The sequence below is a fragment of the Mustela nigripes genome, chromosome 9 (assembly GCF_022355385.1).
Source record: "Mustela nigripes isolate SB6536 chromosome 9, MUSNIG.SB6536, whole genome shotgun sequence".
Lineage (NCBI taxonomy): Eukaryota > Metazoa > Chordata > Mammalia > Carnivora > Mustelidae > Mustela > Mustela nigripes.
This window is the reverse complement of record NC_081565.1, coordinates 17,417,090-17,436,269: the sequence shown is the minus strand read 5'-3', so window position 1 is coordinate 17,436,269 and position 19,180 is coordinate 17,417,090. Positions and strand designations below refer to the sequence as shown.

The window sequence follows — 19,180 nt, the reverse complement described above, 5'->3', positions numbered from 1 at the left end:
AGTAGGGGAAGTCTGCTTAGATTTTCTCCTCATTTCTTCAAGTAAAACTGAGCCCGACCTTAGAGAGATGTAAGTGATCTCTCCCGTGGCTTTGCGTACCCCAGCCTACAAGTGTCCACCGGTGCAGCCCCAGCTGAGTTAGGGAAAAGTTGGCTAGGTAAGTCTTTACAAATGGCGGAAGTGATAACTTGGCCAAGGGGGTGTTGGCATTTGAAGCCAGGTAGGCGGTCTACAGGGGTTTTCAAAAGGATGAGAGATAGCTGAACAATGACCGGGCTATCCCCCCACCTAATATAGGATGCTAACGGGCCACCTTCCTTCTGCCTGTCTCCCCCCTTGCAGCCCTTCATGGGAGACAATTACTGTGATGCCATCAACAACCGAGCCTTCTGCAACTACGATGGTGGGGATTGCTGTGCCTCTACGGTGAAGACCAAGAAGGTAACACACCACCACCACCCCCCTAACCCCCGCTGGCAGCACCACCAGCTGGCCTCTCCCACTTCCCAGCCTGGAGCCCCCTGCACAACCCATTGTCCTGGCAGCGTCAGCATGTGCCCCCAAGCTGTGAGGCATTACGTTTTTTTTTAATTCTTTGAGGCAGTAGTTGAGCTAATATCATGGACTGATCTTTACAGATGTTTCCTTACCCTCAGAGCTTGGGGCCAGACATGGAAGCAGACAAATATAAGTATAATCAATACTTTTAGAAGGAGAGGCTAGAGCACTGGGAGGGCCCAGGCCAGGGGCTGGAGAAAGGCTCTACCAGAGGATCAGCATTGAAACTGAAACTTAAGGGAGGAGAAGGAACAGGAAGGTGGCCAGGAAAAGCTTTGGGGGCAAGAGACTTGCTTGTAAAATCCTAGAGAGAACTTGCATCTTTGGGATGTATGGCTAAAATATAGGGGCAGAGAGAAGATGGGACATTGCTACCAAGGTAAGACGTAGCCTTTGATTATTTTATAATCTCTCTGTAAAATTAGGGGGTGTGGTCTCGGTTGTGATTTTCTTCCTTTGCATATTAGAGTTTAGCAGGAGTGAATCAGGTGTCTCGAGTAAAACATTGGACTAGGGCGCATACCCACTACTCATGGAAGAGTGACCACCCCCACTTTCTTCCTGATGAGAGCTGGGACCCCAGCCGAGAGCCGGGGAGAGGTGGTCAGACTGGCTGCCTGGGTTGAGGAGTGCTCTGGTGATGAATGAGTTAATGGGGAGCTATTTCTGGTTTTGTAGTCATCTACAATCTGAGCCAAAAAGTCTTTTGAGCTAATATCTCTCTCCTTAAAGAAAGGGGAACGGTGTTCCCAAGGCCGGTCATAGTCTGTCTTGACGGGAGTGCTGTCAGTGATTATCGGGTCCAAACTTCTCACTTCCTAATGGGGTAACTGAGGCCCCTAGAGGAAAACTGATTTGTCCATGGTGGCAGAGTGATAGAAACAGAGCAAGGTTTCTGGCTTGTTCAAAGTACCTTTATGTCGCACCATCCTTAAAAGAGTTAGTTCCTTAGGAAAGAGGTTCTGGCCTTAGAATACGGGGATGGACAGGGCAAGACCTAAGGAGCACAGTCAGACTGCATCTTTGATGACCAGGGCTGCTGGGGCTCCCTGGGGTCAGCTGGTCTTGTATGGGCAACCCTTCAGCCCACTTGCCCCCTCCCTTGATTTATGTATTAAACACCGAAAGTCAATACTTTCTGCTCAAATACAGTAGAATAAAATTCATTTCCTATTAATGAATTTTATCTTTCTCCCAATTATAAAACCACACAGACTCTACTTTTTGGAAAATCCAGAAAGCAGAGAGAACAACAGAATCGTTGCTTTTCTCACATCCCAGAAGCAGCCATTGTTTTTCCTTCTGCCGTATCTTACTGTGTGTGTAAGCGTGTGGGTATTTGTGCCTGTGTGTACCTCGCAGCATTTCTAGTGCAGGATCCTGTGTTGTTCTGTTTTGCCTTAGCACAGGAAATCGTATACAGAAGAATGATCTGATATTATTATAAACTTTCTGGTGATCGTTTTTGCTCTGTTGTTATTTATTAGAGGGTTGTGATGGATCATGATCTGTGGAACAACTCACCTTGGGCCGTTCTTTCTAACTTGTGGGTTATTTCAGTTTCTCACCATGATAAATAATCAGGCTGGTGAATATCTTTGCAGGTAAATATTTCTCCGGCTCTGTTCCTTCACAATTGCTATTTAGAACTGAAATGACTAGGATAAAAGGTGTGAGCATTTATAAGGCTCTTGACGCCTGGTGCCAGATGAATACAGAGTACAATAGCGTCAGTTTCATTTGTCGGCGTCTGTTTTCGAAAGTGAATGGACAATGAAGTGTGTGTTTTAAATAGAAGTTTGGGTAGAATTATGACGAAGTAGTCATGTGACACCATCCGTTGGAGCAAGAGCAGCTCCGATTAAAAGAATTTTCCTATGAACTATAACTTTATATACAAAAACATTAAAAAAAAAACTAATTTATTTTTATTGGGAGACTTCCTTAAATGGATTGCTGTTTCTACAGAGCGCGTGGTAGGAACATGAAGTCATGAGACTGAGCTTCAGGTGCAGATTCCAAATGATTACAGTCACTTGAAAAAACATCTATGTACACCAAATGGCCATTTTGACCCTCTGCTCCTTCTGGGTTCCGTTGCAACAATTTCAGACGTGTCCCGGCCCTTAGGTGCTGCCTCTTTAGGAAGGGACCCAGAGTTGTTCGTTCTTTGCCAGTTCTGAATATGCTTCCTAGTCTTTTTTTTTTTTTTTTCCTTTCTTTCCTTTTCTATCCACATTATGTATGTAATTTTGGCTTTGGGGGTGAAAAGATCCCCTTCTTCCACTTTACATTGGTGATCCTCTTTGTCGGCCCTGGCTGCGGAATGCAGAGAGCCAAGCTTCCTTCCCGCAGTAAGATGCGTGATCCTTGAGCGTCTATGAGGGCTCAGCACTGTACCGAGCTGCGTACCCGGGGCCCCGTCCAGACAGACTTGGCACCTGCCCCTGTGAAGTTCACGGGCTGTTAGGGGAGCCAGGCGTTAAGTGATGAGGTGTCCAGCCAGGCACTGTAGTGCCTTTGTCCAAGAGCAGTAAAGGAAAGGTGCGGGAGGTTACGGAGACCCGTGTGAAGGTCAGGAAAGGCTTCCCTAAGGAAGCGATGTTTACACTGAGCCCTGAAGAGTGAGTAGCTTTCCTGGAGAGGGTGAGTGGTGGTTGAAGACAGGCCGGGGAGGCCTGTGGCACTGCGTGGGAAGTGGGGGTGACCGGGCCTCCCGCTTCTCTTCTGGTACCTATGGCTTTGCCAGAGTTGTTCGTTACTCACAGCGTTGGAGGCTTTCTTCGGATTTGAGGTTCCTGGGAGTCTGACTTCCGGAGGAGAAAGGGATCTCAGATTAAGCTCATACTTCCTACCGTTTAAATTCCCCAGTTTAATTTCTAAATAGGCTCCCGCTTCTCGAATGCTTCAACACACTCTCTTAACACCCGCCCAGCTCCACTTCCTGCAGTAGCTGGTTTACTGAGACAGAGACGGCAGGTGGAGAAACAGAGAAGGAAAGAGTCACCCCTCCGTGAGTTGCCGTGGCTCTCAGACATCCTGCCAGACAGGTGTCCTCCGTCAGCTTCTTGAATCCCCGTGGCCTCTCCGACAGGTCACTGTCAGGCCCCGTGCCTCAGTGAGCCAGTGTGGGCTCAGAGCTCTCGCAGGATGGGCTTGAGTTCACTTGGCCGCCAGTGCCGAGGTCCAAACGCGAACCCCAGGCCTCCCTGAGGCGAGAGCCCAGCTCGCTCTTGTGCAGGGGGCTGAGTCCTCCGTGTGCCTGGGCCTAACCCTCCCAGTTCTGGTTGGAGACCATTCACCGCAAGCCCCGACTGCCAGGGAACCTTGGATAGGGGACCCCTCCCCTTGGCAAAGGTGGAGGCAGCTTTTCCCAGCAGCAAAGACAGGGTGGGGAGTCGTTGAGGCGCTCAGCCTTGCCAGCCATCCCTGACGCCCCAGACAGCAGCTTCCTCTGAGTGGAAAAAAAGTCCTGGTTTCTGTCTCCAGCTTCCCCAGCAGGAAGCCTCTTAGCGGCAGGAGAGGGGCCAGAGGCTGGCTTCCGCCCTCTCATTCCCTGGTCTGTACTGCCGGGCCTGGTCAGTTCCTGCCTGAACTCTTGGCCCCGGGGTACCCGTTGTGGGGAGTTCCCTGCCCGCGGGGAACACAGCCTGGCACTCAGAAGCTCACTGAGAGGGCAGATTGGCTTCATGCACCTTCTTCAGTGACGGTCATGTCACTAGTGGAGCACATACTATGTGCCTGGCCATGGTTGGGAGTCTCTGTGCCTGTTGTCTCACTCTGAGACCCCAGGAAAACCCGACAAGGTAGACTCAGTGGAGGCTCAGAGAAGTGAACTCACTTGTACAGGGGGGCAGAACTGAGTGTAGGATTTAGGATTTCCGGGCTCCGAACGACGATCACTCCCGTTCATGGAGGGCTCGCGATACGCCAAGCATCATGGTAACTGCCTTTGCATGTGTCATCTCTCTTCATATTACAGTCGCCCTCTTGTAGGTGGTGTCTTATTGTCCTCATTTTATAGCCAAGGCCGCTGAGGCTGAGAAGGGCTGAGGTCCCACGGCCAGCAAGTAGTAGAGCTGAGAGGGGAACCTTGTGAGCCTAAGCCACGAGGCAGTCACCTCTAACCCCCGTTGTAAACATCGAGCTGTTTACAGCTCGACATAAAGCTCGAACTTGCATCTTGCCCAGGCATTTTGCCCTTCCCCTGGTGGGTGGACTTCTCCCTTCCTCGTTCGCCTGAACAGGAGTCGCGGGTGTGAACTCAAGGCTAAGGGGCAAGCACACAGCATCTTCTCCCAGACGTCCTTCTAGTCAACTCTCCCAGTCTCCGGGGCTCGGGCCTCCTGGTCACTTGGCCCAGAATGATGTCTGTCTGCTCCCTTCATCCTTCCTTCCTTGTTTGTCCAGACACCAGCTGTTCCCCACATCTGCCCCGTGGGGTGACCTGGGCCCGGCTGGCAGACAAGAGCAAGACAGTGCAGGAAACTCCGTCTGACAGGGGTGACCGTTTTCCCATCCAGACACCTGTCTGCAGCGCGAGGCAGACAGGAAGGGGCAGGACCCAGCTTCTCAGCGTGTCAGTTTATTATTTTCCTGTTGGAGCCTTGAGGAGTCTCGAATACAGAGCAGATTTCCAGAATGGTTGCTTCAATGATTTACCCTCGTAGCAACAATGAAAAAATTCATTCACAACTGGAATCATCCTAAGGAAGCATGTGTTGGAGCTTTAAGGGAAGAAGGGGAAACAGCCTTAATCCATTCAACATAGCAAGGTTTTGTAAGGCGGGGTGGCCTGGAACACTACTTTTGGTCGTGTTTTAGACAGCTGCTAAGAGACTGATTCTGGATGATGTCTGGGAAGTTGGGGTGTAGTCCCAGCTCTGTGACTTAGTTCTGTGACCCTGGGCAGGCCCGGCTCACCTGTGGTTTTTATCTGTTGACATTTGGATGATACTGATGTCTAAGGATTCTCCGTGTGGCATTGGGGAGAACCTGAAGGTTATTTGGGGTCAGGGACCAGTAAAGATTAGGGAGAAATGAATCCCAGAAATGTCTCAGCACAAGACGGCATGCCTAACTGATGACATTAAGTGTAGGGTTGTAATATTTATTTGCTAAATCTAAGTGAAAACGGGGTTTATAGGAAAGGACATTAGACCGCAACATAGCCCACTGGTCTAAGGAGTCTGATCATTCTAACAATCGTTAGGTTAATGGCAGCCTTCCACACTGCTGGCTGGTCCAAACTAAAGGGTTGTGTTTTAGGCTGCAGAGCTGGTGATGTCCATCATTGCCTCTTAGACCTTAAATTAGCAACCAGAATGGTCCTCCTAAAGCAAGTCTACCTCCTAAAGCAAGGTGGTCTCACACCTCTGCGGAAAGCCCTTCAAGTGTCTCCCCATCGCACTCAGACTGAAAACCAGGCCTCCCCATGGTCTATAAGGCCGTGTGTGTTCTGCCTCCCCCCAACACTTCTCTGACCTTACCCCCTCCGATCAGTACCTTCCCTCACTTAACTCCAGTGGTCTGGCCAGGTGTCCTCCTATCTTACAGACTTTGTCACTGGCTCCTCCCTTAGCCGAGAACATTCTTCTCCAATCATCCACATGACTCATTCCCTCACCTCTTCCAAGTCTTTGCCCCAGTGTCAAGTTCTCAATGAACTGCATCCTGACCACCCACCTTACATTTTCCCTGGCACTCATGTACCCATTTGTTTTGGATTCCACTTTTCTTTCTTTTATAGCCCTGATCACCTTGGCTTATACTAGAAAAATGTATTTATTATCTCATAATCCCTACCCCCTTGCTGACCAAATGGAAATTTTGTGAGGTCAAGAATGTGCATCTGTTTGTTCAATAATGTATTGAACAAACAGATGCACATAATGTATCCCTTGTTCTGAAGTATCCCACTGTTGAGCACTTGCTATGTGACAGACACTGTTCTAGGCCATAAGCAAGATGGACCTGGTCTCAGCCATGCTGTGTTCATGTCTTGTGAACTAGTGGCCACATGTTTACAGTATATTAAGTGCGAACAGAGATAGAGCCAGTGAGGAGAGTCAACAAAGCTTCCTGCAGAAGGAAACACCCAAGGTGAGACATGAAAAGCATAGTAGGTCTTAGCTAGGTAAAAGGGGTAGGGGGGTGGAGGACCAGAGATTAGGATGCGAGAGAAAAGAGTGTTTCTGGCAGAGGGCACAGGTTGTGCAAAGGCCCTGTCATAAGGAAGCATATTCAAGAGACCACAATTCCCTGCCTGTGGCTAGAGCACAGAATGAGAAGGGATGTAAGTAGTAAGAGGTAAGAAAATGAGCCTTGAGCAGGCTTTTTAAACCAAGCCGGGGAATCTGAGCCTTATCCACAGAGCGCAGGAGTGTTCAATGATTCTAAGCACTGAACTAGTCTAGAGGATCCTAGAAGGCTTCGTGGAAGAGGGGCTGGACATATTTACCTTGGAAGATTAGTAAAAGACAACAGGAAGATGACTAAACAGACTGCACTAACTCTTCCTTGTCCCAAAAAATCACTGACTTCTGGAGTGTTGTGATTTTCCCTATTTGAGGTGTAGCTTTGACTTTTCCATGTGGCTGAATTAGACACTCCTTTTCATCTGACCCAGAGTTACCTTCCTCATAACCATCGTCAACATCATCATGACCACCGTCACCACCATTTCCTGAGCATACATTATATACCATGAACCATGCTAAGTGCTGTCTTTCAATTTTATGCTTTATCTCAAATATTTCCAATGGGCAGGACTATTACTACCTTCATTTTACAAATAGAGAGACTGAAGTCCCCCAAAGGAAAGGAACTTGTCTAAGAGCACACACTAAGTCACCAACAGGGAAAGGAATCAAACCCAAATCTCGTTCCTTTTTCTCCACCTTGCCCTCCCCGATCCACATTGAAACAAGCTTCTGCACTTACGGACTCCTCCATGCCCTGTGCCAGGCTGGTATCGATCCTACCTCCAAGGAGCTCACAAGGAGTCCTTGTACTTGACATCACACCTTGATCTACTTGATCTCATTAAACCTTTCCATTAATGTGATGAAGTCCCTGGGACTCAGAGTGGTGGAATGTCTTGCCCAAGCTCCCACAGTGGGCGGACGGACAGTCAGGCTTTCTGACATTTGGCATAGGATACATCTTGCTCCCCACAGGGCACATACTCTGCTTGTGACCTCCCTGTTGAGTCTGAGTCAGAGTCCCGCCCCTGCCTGCCTCCCAGCATCAGAGGACCTGCAGCCAGGTCCTAAGGTGGATTTGCCTGGGCTGCATTCCTGAGCTGCTCACACACACACACACATACACACACAAACCCACAGATGGAGGTGTTATCCTGGGCAACTCACCCAGAGGAGAAACCCCTGTGCCTGAGCACCATCTCCAGCACAGAGGGAAAAAAAGGAGAGAATCCCGGCCTTTAGTCATTGACCTGGGCTTATTGACAGAATCCTAGAGTGGGTGGCCAAGCCATTTATGGGATAGCCTAGCCGCATGGTGCTGGGAATCCCAGATGTAAACCGGCCACCACAGCGTTTGTGCTGTGGGTGGTAGGTTTCTTTGGGAGGCCATCTGGGGGAGATAGTGGGAAGCTGCTTGGGGAATCAGGGAATCTGGGAATTGGGCTCAGAGCTGACTTTACCAGGATGTGGCCCTTTTTTCTGTGCCTCAGTTTCTTCCTCTGTCAAAAGGGGACCCTGGCTCCCGGGGGATCAGCACCAAGAAGTGGTTACAAACAAGGATTCAGGTCACAGGCCACCTGCCAGCCGAGTGACTTACCTCCATGCCTTTTACCTTCCTCCGAGAATGGAAAAACGGGGCTAGCAGCTAGTAGCTAGTAGAATAGCTACCTTATTAGGGCTGCCGAGAAGAGTGAGTGAGATAATGTACACTGGGTTAACTCAGCCAGGCACATAATAAAGGGATAAAAGGCTATTGGCTGTAAAAAGACAAAGCCGCAGTCAGCCCAGCCAGGTTGTGAAGGAGGAGCCTTCTTACTCTCGCTGGCTGAAAAGCTCTCAGTGTTTGGAGTGGACTTTAGAATCCTACATCAGCTAGTTACTGATGGGTAATGAGGCCTGGGGCAAGTTCGTTTGTTCTAAACATTCTGAATCCTCAATTTTCTCATCTGCAAGATGGGTCGCTAACAACAGTAGCCTCATGGGGTTGTGCACAGCGGAATAGCTAGCAGGTAGGAATTACCCGGCACGTGGAAGGCCCTTGGAAGTGCTAGAGAGAGAGAGAGAGAAAGAGAGAGTGTGTGTGTGTGTGTGTGTTTTAAAGTGGTGTTCACAGGTGTGCACCTGCTTCTTCCAGGCCAGACTAAGGAACACCTGGGAAGTGGCTAGAGCTGCTTTAGTCTCTATCCTTCTGCTCCCACTCACAGGCCCTTGATCAGGGAGGAAGCTTGTGACAAGAGGAGGCCCTGGGGCAGGCTCTGAACAGGCACAGTTTGCTAAGACTCAAGAGGCCGGCAGGCGGCCGGAACAAGACGCTGTCCATCTCCTCTGCATGAGGACTTCTGTGAGCTGTTTGGAGACATTACTGCATTGGCTCCTCACCAGAATGCAGCGAGGTTTTTCCAAGGACTCTTGCCTTCCAGGTGGGGAGACCGAGTCCCCAGCGGGCCAAGGACTTGCCAAAAGCCAAGCAGTGCCTGTATGGAGCCCCCACCAGAAGCCAGGCTTGTCTCCCCAGTAAACTCCTAGCAAGAACTCAGGAGAGGCGGCTGCGTGTACAAGCAGGCGGGGAGGATAGGGAGGCTGCAGATCCACCTCCCGAGACTGGACCTTCCAGACTCTGTTATATTCTGATTTGGGGTTCCTTCCCTCAGTTTCCAGACATGTTTCTTTGGGAGAATGTTGAAACTGCCTGGGTTAACCGAGGGAGGGAAGAGAACGGTCATATCACGCACACTTGGCCAGGATGGCCAGACCGGCCAGAGAAGCTCACTGGTGGTGTGGCCTTCCCTGCTGATGACTTTGGAGAAGCTGAAGGAACTGGGGATGGCAGAAAGGGGAACGCGCAAGACAGGGTTTGTGAGAGAAAGGCTCAAGTCCTGTATCCTTTCTGGCCAGACCTTTGGTCTTCTGCTTTTTTTTTTGCTCAGGCTGAGAAGACCATTAAAATTAAATCTTAGTGTACAGGTAGGGAAACTGAAGCCCAGAGAAAGGAAGTAACCTATATGTAGTCACACAGTAAGCAAGGGCAAGAGCGGAGGCTCCCTACCTTGTGTTCTGGGTATGTGTGCTTGCGTTCATTTGTTCCTCCGTTCATGGGTCCACCGAGTGCCTGTTATGTGACATATAAAGTCCTGGGTCAGTAAGAGATAGGCTCCCTGCCCCCAGGGGAGCTGGCATCCAAGTACAGAGCATTCTAGGACAAGAAGGGTTTCCATGGGATGCTCTGAAGTGGCACGTAGGTGACGGTGCCATCTTTGGTCAGACCAGTGTGGGGGGAGGTGACATCTGAGATGAGACGTGAAGCGTGGAAGACGAGCTGCCCAGGCACGAGCACTGAGGGTAGAGGCATGGAAATGGCTGGACACTTGCCAGAGGGTGGTTCTTTGTGTGGGCTGGTCAACAGTGTCTGGCCAGCCGACAGAGGAAAGGCCAGACTCACAGAAGACGAAGCAACATTAATGATCTACACAACCTCCTGAATGTGGGTTCTATCCCAGAAAGCTTTGTCAGTTCAGTAATTCCAGTTAAAATCCCAACATAATGTAATTATGCTTTTGTAAGGTATACAGGAGTGATCTCTTACTTTGGTGTCAGTTTTTCAATAAAGTTTTGATTATGCCCCCGCCCAAAAGGTAGGAAAACACTTGGAGTATTTGAGGAACCAAGAAGTAAATAAGCCACAGAGAGTGAGAGGGAGAAGGGACCAGGAGAGGTCTGAGAAGTGGGCCTTGATTTCATGGTAAGGACTTTGGGTCTTATTCTAAGAGATCTGTTTAGTTTTTGCCTGTGTGCGGCAGAGCAGACAGCATGTGCACCAAATCAGAGTGAAACCATCTCTGAGGGGTCACGGAGATGGAGAGAATTGTGCACAGGACGTAGGAGGTGACTGGATCATTCTAATGCTAGAATGTGGGCAAGGGCAGGGGACGAGAACAGATACAGTGATGGGTTGAGTTGAGGACAAAGAAGCTGCTAAAGTCAGGGACGTGGAAGAGAAGGACAGCAGGCAGCAGAGGTGTCCCCAGATGGCTGTCCCCAGATGGAAATGAGAGCTGATTCAGCACATATGTACTCCGTGTCAGGCATCTCCTAGGGCTTCTGGATGTGTATTCTTGTTTGATCTTCGCAAATATGAAATAGTGTTTTTTTAAAAATCGCCCTTTTATAGATGTAGATGCAAAGGATCAGGACAGTGGAGGGATTTTCCCAAAATTGTTCAGTGACTACGAGTCAAGCAAGGATCCCCATTCAGGCCTCCTGGCTGCCATGATGGTACCCTCCCCACTTGAACTTAGTTACTGGATTTAGACTTGGCTCTGCCATCGGTGTCCCCACTTGGACCAGGGGATTTCCTTCTCCGTCTCTTCCAATTCTAACATTCTCTGCTTCTCCTAGAGATACTGAGGTTGTGGAACATACTTTAGATCGGTAGGCATAGCCTCCGCCAAGACATGATGACTGGGAAATAAATGTCCTGAGCAGGGGACAGCAAGTAGTCCTAAGCAGAAGGACAGGCGTGGCATAGAAGGAGCATCTGTAAGAATGCTCCCTGTTCTTGTGAATGTTGTACTTTAATGTGAGGGAACACAGTTGTGCTCGTCATGTGTATAGTGAAAGGGTCAGTAAGAGATGGAGAAATGAACAGACATTCATTCATCCGATGGCTCAGGCCCTGAGAAAACAAGAAAGAACAAGACTGATGTGGTTCCTGCCTCACTGAGGGAGAAAGGAGGCGATATCTGTCGTTTGATTGATCTAAGTGAGGAGCCTATGCCAAGAACTGGGAGCTACATGGTTTTCGTCTGTTCCCTTACCCTGGATCACAACCTCAAGAGGTCTTTGCATTCATTATTCCCATTTAACAAATGAACTAACTGAGGCTTGGGGAAATCCTTGCAGGCTCAAGGTCACAGGAGTAGGTGAGAAAACTGGGGCTTATACTTTAATCTTCCCCTTTTCAATTATTGCAAAATTGCAGGACAGGGAGGGAGGGAGGGAGGGAAGGCAGACCGGCCAAGAAGCAGAGAGAAGAGTTCGATACAGAGAATGAGTCCACAAGCTTGGAGAACAAAGATGTTCTCAGGGATGGTGTGAGCACTTGGAGACCCTGCCTAGGCAGGAGGCGAATGAGGTCATTAAACCCATCTGCGCAGATGGGGGACCCTCTGGGAAAAGTGATATGCAAATATCATGATGCAATGAGGTGAAATCTGAAATCCGCTTGCGTTAGCTCAGGCTGGGGCTCAAGCAGGGACTGCAGTGTGCTCTTTGGAAAGGTCATCGGCTGTGTGGAGAAGACATTTATTCTTTCAGTTTCTAGAAAGGAAAGCCAGCTCAAGGTCACAGAGCATGTGAAGGGATGGACGGGGACCAAAATTCAGGCTTCTTCCCCCACTGTTTTTTTTTTTTCCCCCCTTTGAGAGCGAGAATGAGAGTGTGCGCTTGAGGAGGGGGAGGGGCCGAGGGAGAAGCTCAAACAGACTCCACGCCCAGCACAGAGCCCTACCTGGGACTGGATCCCAAGACCCTGAATCAAGATTCAGATGCTCAACTGACTGAGCCACCCAGGTGCCCCTCCCCACTTAAAAAAAGTTTTGTGTGTGTGTGTGTGTGTGTGTGTGTGTGTGTCTGTTTAATTTTTCCCCAGCTTTCATAACATTAGTGGATACCAAACCACATTGTACACTTCTAACCCTTTCTTACTCAAAATCGGCTCCTGAGAGCCTTCAAACCAAACCTTATGCAAAATCTCTACGTGAAACGTCCCCCACCCAGAGCTCAGGCTCCTGGAAAGCAGTCTGAGCTTGCTGGGACATGTTCTTCTTGCTTTCACCCTTGCCTCCCCAAATCAAAAATCCCAGCACACGTCTGTCTTTCTTTCTTTCTTTTTTTTTTTTTTAAAGATTTTATTTATTTATTTGACAGACAGAGATCACAAGTAGGCAGAGAGGCAGGCAGAGAAAGAGGGGGAAGCAGGCTCCCCGCTGAGCAGAGAGCCCGATGCGGGGCTCGATCCCAGGACCCTGAGATCATGACCTGAGCCGAAGGCAGCGGCTTAACCCACTGAGCCACCCAGGTGCCCCCACGTCTGTCTTTCTTAAAAGACACTTTCATATACCTTCTTTTACTTGACCACTCCAAAGGCCCTGGAAGTTAAATATTCCATTGTGCTGATCTCACCAACCAGCTCTGGCACAGCGTGTTGTAATTTTTCACCCATGAGTTCCTTCAGCCCTTAGAGTTCCCAGGGCTAGGTAGGGCTGATAGATACCCATTCTACAGCTGGGAAGCTGGGGCTCAGGAGTAGCTTGCCTATACTAAATACCATGTCTGTCACCTGTTACTTTGGGCAACTGCCTGCTCCTTTCAGAGAGCCTCAGTTTCCCTGTCTGTAAAAGGTGATTGTTTTAGTACCTATCTTACAGAGTTGAGTGACCCATCATAAATGCCCTTGAAAATGAAAGTTGCTGTTCTAATGATTTTTATAAAAGTTATGACAGGGCTAGCCAGAAGCAGAGGTAGGACTTGAACTTCAATCTGCTGCCCACCCCCACCCCCTAGTCCAGTCACTGTCCTGCTCTGCCCTGCTTCTCTGAAAATTACTGTATCAGACCCCACCCTCTGGCTCACCTCTTTTTTCTTTGTCTCTGCAGGTCACCCCTTTCCCTATGTCCTGTGACCTACAAGGTGACTGTGCTTGTCGGGACCCCCAGGCCCAAGAACACAGCCGGAAAGACCTCCGGGGGTACAGCCATGGCTAAGGAAGGACAAGGAGTTGACAAAGAATTCCCAGCGCCAGGACCCGCATCCCTTTGGTATTGATTTCACAGTCAGCTGCTCAACGGAATGGCCTCCCCACACCAGGGATCCTTAGCACCCAACCGGTCTGCCTTTAATTTCACCCAGGAAGGACTCATAGTAGGGGCGCATGAACCAAGTCTCGCCATGTTGGATGATGAAATGGAATCCTATCCCAAAGTCTTAGAAGCATTGCATATACAAGTGTGCAGTCCCAGAGCCTACAATTCTCATCATTTGTCACACAACCACAGCAAGAAACATGTTCTATATTTAGGAGTGTGCACATATGTGGTTAGTACACACGCATGCATACGCACCCAAACAAACATCTGCGTTGAGGGAAGTTTGGGAGACTGAGCAGAGAGAGACTGGAACATACTCAGTCTTTCCTTTCCCAAGCTCCTAGCCAATACTGTCCTTGGGAGAAGGAGAGTTGCAGAAACTGCCAAGGCCAAGTGTTGAGATGTCAAGATAGCTTGCACTCGGAGGCTTGGAACATGTAGGGCATGCACAACCGTGCAGTCCTTTGGGATTAGAAGTGAAATGGTCTCTGACCACCTACCTTCTAGGGAAGTAGAACCCAGGACGAGGTAAAGAATCCAAGGTAGGCAAAGCCCCCTAATTCTTCTGCTGCCATGGGGGATTTTACCCCAACTCCAGGGTTTGAGGCCAAGCTGGAAATGGCATAGGGTTGCAGTGTCAAGGTATTATAACAGCCCCCTGCTTGAGGCCATAATACCCCTCCAGAACCTACCCATTCCCCCAGTCTTGCCTTGGGACCACATTCGCTGCTACTTTTCCTGCTGCTCTATCCTATACATTGAGTACCCCCAAGATGGTAGGACCAGGTTAGAAAAAACCCCACACAACCAAACAGTCTGCCTTAAAAGTGACCCACGGTTTCCCATAGCTCCTCACTTCTTAGCCCTTCTGCAAGAAATAAATCCTCATTGGCCCAATGGTGAGAAGTTAAATCCCCCATGGGTGGGCTTCTCATCCTGAAAGGGAGTAGAGGGACTGGAGATGCTGAAACCCTCACTGAGAGTCCAGAATGTCTGAGCCAGTGTTAGATGGACCAGTGTTAAATGTCTGTGATGCTGGGGCCACCCAGAGACTGCTGGGATAGTGCAGACTCTGGAGTTATTATTTTTATCCAAGCTTCCCTGGCCCTCCGGGTTAGATCAGGCTTTGGTGCTGAGGACGTCACTGTGGCCCTGAGAAGCTATAATTCTCGAACAGAGAATCATCTTGAGTAGGATCCATCTAAACTGTATTCTCAAGGGCCGTGAGAGGGAAGCCCAAGAGTTCACAGACTCAGTCCCCACCAACCCAACATGGTCTTCATCTTCTAGCTACCAGGACACCCAGCCAGACCTATGGTTGGTGAATCCGTCCCTCTTTCCCATGTTTAGCCTCTGAAAGTTGAGAGGAAGGTAGTCCAGTGCACAAGGAAGCCCCTCCCTCACTGGGGTCCTCTTTGCCTGTTCCACCAGTTGTCTGTCCACTCCTTTCAAATTAATATGGGAAGAAATTAATACAGAATGAGGTAGCAAGAATGGTCAAGCTGGACATAATCTCTGAGACCTGGAACTGAGACAGTGAGGCAATGGGAGGGTATCACACAAAGACTGCTGTAAATCAAGTCATCTCAAATCTCATGAAAACAATCAACCAAAACAAAGTCTAGCATAGGACTGGGGAACCCCAGGCATACATGCTGACCCTCCTCATTCCTGGCACATGAGGCAGGTGCTGTTTGTCAGTCATAGTCCTTTTCCCTATGGGGACCAAAAATAATTTCAGGACCCTTCTTAAAATACTCCCAACAGCTGCTGACCAAGAACACTTGAGAAGCCAACATACCAAGGTGCTTTTTGCACAGGTGCCCACAGATTAGGATGTAGGGCTTAGATTTGCATGGTTCATACCCTATTCGAAAACCCTGAGATCAGGTTCCAGAATGGAGAGGCTGCCACCATGGTTAAGGACAGGCTCAAATCCTTTATGTTTCTTTTACACACTCCTATCTCATGTATAGCCAGAGCATTTTCTTGTAGTTAGAGGGTCAATCCTAGCAAAATAATCATAAAAAGTGGAAGAACTGATTCCATTTTGTACTCCTTCCAGTACCTTAGAAATCTTGCCAACTAGTAATGCCCCTCTCTTGCCCTAGCTGAGTTACCAACGTGTGTGGGTAGCTGACAAGACACGAACTGAGAAAGGTAACTGTGGGGGCCCTCCCAGTTGCTCTATCACAAGAATAAGTAGTGCAAAAGCCCTTGGAGACCCAAAGATGCCATCGCTGATAATAGGGTTGCAGGAACCACAGAAAAACCTCACCATCTTCCCTTCAGTTGACCCGACCCTCACCCTTTTCTCTCACCCGGTCTGTGCCCACACTCTCCAGCTGAGCAAAGCTTCCTAGAGGCTGACTTCTATCTTCCGACTCAAGGACTGAGTCAAGTAAGGAGCCACCCAGTCTCCTCCTGACCATCATTCAAATCTGTTACTCATAAATTCATATTTGCCAAGGATATTAGTCAAGACAGGCTACTTGATGAATGGCCAGCCTCATGCCCACAGGGAAGGCCCTTCTCAAAACTTAGTGAAAGAGACTTCATTCTATTCAGGCAGTGCACTGATTTCTGGCTTCCTTTTCATTCTGGGAATAAACTCATTGTTTTATCCCTTCAATTCTCTCCTGTTCAGGATCATGGAGTACTCACAAGGAGACAGGTTGACCTGTTGTCTATCAGCAGCTCAGGGGCCCTAAAGCAGATGGGGGTTCTGGGTCTGCAGAAGTATTAGCCTGTTGGCAGCAAGAAAGAAAAGAGGAGGTAGACGGTTCTCCAAACCCTCGCTTAGGGAGCCTTTCCAAGCCACAACCCTAACTGCATGCCCAGAGGACTTGTACTACCCCCATATTCTGTGCCAACCACCTCTTAAGGGAAGGCAGTCCCTGGGAAGTCCATTTTGATGGCTGAATTAGGGTGTTAAGAAAGGGAGTGATCGATGGTCATAAAGAGCAGGGCTGTGAAGATGGAGGGTATCAGCTGCTACTCCTGCCTTCAGCATGTTGAGTTACTGCCTAGACAGTTCTCTTGGTCTTTTTCCCACCTTGGCCCATGCTTAAGTGCTATTTGTTGAAAATAATTCTTTGAGACAGATTTCAGCTACCTCCCTTCCAGGTTCAGTTTAACTTGGTTGTAACTGTCAATTTGTGATAGGTCTTACCTGTGTTTTAAAAAGAAAAAGAAAGAAAGAAAGAAAAAGACAGGAAGGAGGAAAGGAAGAAAGAAAACCATAAATCCAAGTTAACCGTTTTAGGTTTTGTGTTTTGTGTGTGTGTTGTTTGTTGTTTCTTTGTTTTCTGGAACTACTTCAAGTGGGAACATAAAAAGGAGAAATTAATGGTAACAAAGCTGTACAGATAGAGATTGATAGAAGACAAAGAGATGAAAAGGAAATAAAAATGCATGATTTAAAATAAGAATTAAAAAAAAATATGTTTGTGCTTCCTAAAGGGTACTCTTTATTCTACAGGCTGAGTAGGTAGACACAAGCACCAAAATTTCCCTAGCAGGAGAGATAAAGCAGGATTTTATAATGCTGGTATTTTCTGTGCATTGTGGTAGAGTCCAGGAAATAAGGCATCCTCTCCCTTGATACGTAGTTGTGGTTTGGGGAGCATTTTGTCTATATGTTTGGTGGCAATCGGTAGTAGTAGGGCATGGGGAGGGCTTGAAATCAGTTTTACCTGATATTAAGGGGACATAGTGTGTTGTGCTTTTCACGTTATAAAATGTTTGTATTTACCAGTAGAGCACTGGGCTTTCTAAAGACTGCACTTAGAATCACACTGCACGGTCCACTTTCCTAAAAAGCTGCTACATGACCAGACAGGTAATCCCCCTGGTTTTTGAGAAACGACACAAAAACAAACCAAGCAAAACAGCAACCATAAAAACTAAAGAACCAAGGAATAAAAGCCTATTCTTTTAACTTATTCAAGTTTTGCCAAATTCCTACCGATTGTTTGATCTTTCAAAGAACTGTAAAGATAGCCAAGAGAGGAGTTAGGTCTCCAGGGAAAGAACCTGGAATTCTTGATGCCAGGCTGCAGTTGGCTAGTGATCTTGAACAAGTCAACAAAGAGCGTCTCCATTTGCCTCAGTTTCTCCAGCTGCAAAATGGGGATGATATTACTTACCTACCTCACAGTGGGATGACAGGGGATGGTGAGGCCCTGAAGTTCTAAAGGGGCTGTGGCAATCTGTGAGAGACACAAAGTCCGTGGGTTACTTTTCAAGAATGCACGGGCCCAGTGGCCATTTACGAAAGACACGGAGTGCTCATTTGCTATTTCAAGGAATAAAGCTGGAATTCCTGGATTTTATAATCCACCTTAAGAGAGAGGCTTGTGTTTGGGAATATTTCACCCATAGGCAAATTGGATTTTCTCCCCCCTATTCTGGCCTTTACCAGTTCCAGAATTTGATTAAAAGCCAATTACATCTTCCAGTGTAAAAGTCAGTTTACTGTGTGGTCTATTCAAGACTTATGGGCCATTTCCAACCTCACAGAGGAAGGGAGTCACTAAAATCCCTCCTCCTTCTCAGACTTAAAATTCCACATCAAGTGTTCGATTAAAAGAAGATATGGCATTCTGAGTGCAAACAACTCGGGGCTTCTTAAACTAATACACCAGCAGTCAGTGAGGAGAATTTTGAACAATTCTTGAGTTGCTTTCTTGGGTCTCTATAATCAATAACCTGTCCGCAGATATCTATCTATATAAAGATATTATATATAAATATAAATTTACATATATATGCACATGTATATATAGTTGTACATATATGTGTGTATATATATACTTAAATGTAATATTTACAAAATAAAACTGTGATCTCGTCTAGAGAAAATGTATTCATATTACAAACTGCTCTTCCATATTTATGTATCATATTATGCCTTTTTATCATTGTTATAATTATTATGGGTATTTCTAATTATTATGATGTTGAAATCTGTTTGGCACCTTCTGGAAACAACCAAAAAAAATGACTCTCTATTGAAGTGCTTAAAATCTGTTCTCATGAGAATTCTACTGGCTTACTACTATAAAAAAAAAAAAGAAAAAAAATCTAAACACCAAAAACAAAACACGATTCCAATCCTTTTTCTGTACCTCACGCGCATAAATTTGCTGCTCCTATTTTGGGTTTTATTTTTTTTTCCTGTTTATGTGTTTTTATGGATCTAAGTTAAGTCTTTCAGCAATATATAAAATTGTAAATAGTAAACTTTATTTATTAAGAATGTCATCTTTTTTAATTTATATTTACACAATTGTTCATCTAATTTATTTTTTCTATACGGTTTTAAATACTCAGACATATTTTGCTGTTTGTGATATTTTTATCCTGTTCTTGTGGATTTGTTTTTCCATACTGTTTTCTCTGGTCTCAATTACAGGTTGGATCTCACAAAAAAAAAAAAAAAAAAAAAAAAAAAAAATGATGTCAAAGACAAATATTTTGCCACTGTTGATTACTATACCTTAAAATTCTATATTATGAAAATATATAATAGCTTGTATGCTTCAATATGTAGCA

General features: G+C 47.2%; 1 protein-coding gene across 1 annotated transcript in view; it reads left to right on the top strand.

Annotated features, from left to right (window-relative positions):
- Positions 1-18,338, top strand: part of PAPPA (pappalysin 1) — a 207,402-nt gene extending 189,064 nt beyond the window's left edge. The window contains exons 21-22 of the mRNA XM_059410111.1: positions 343-441; positions 13,415-18,338. Of these exons, the coding sequence (XP_059266094.1) occupies positions 343-441; positions 13,415-13,522 (207 nt within the window). The 3' untranslated portion in view covers positions 13,523-18,338. The remainder of the gene's footprint in view (positions 1-342; positions 442-13,414) is intronic.
- The last annotated feature ends 842 nt before the right edge of the window (positions 18,339-19,180 follow it).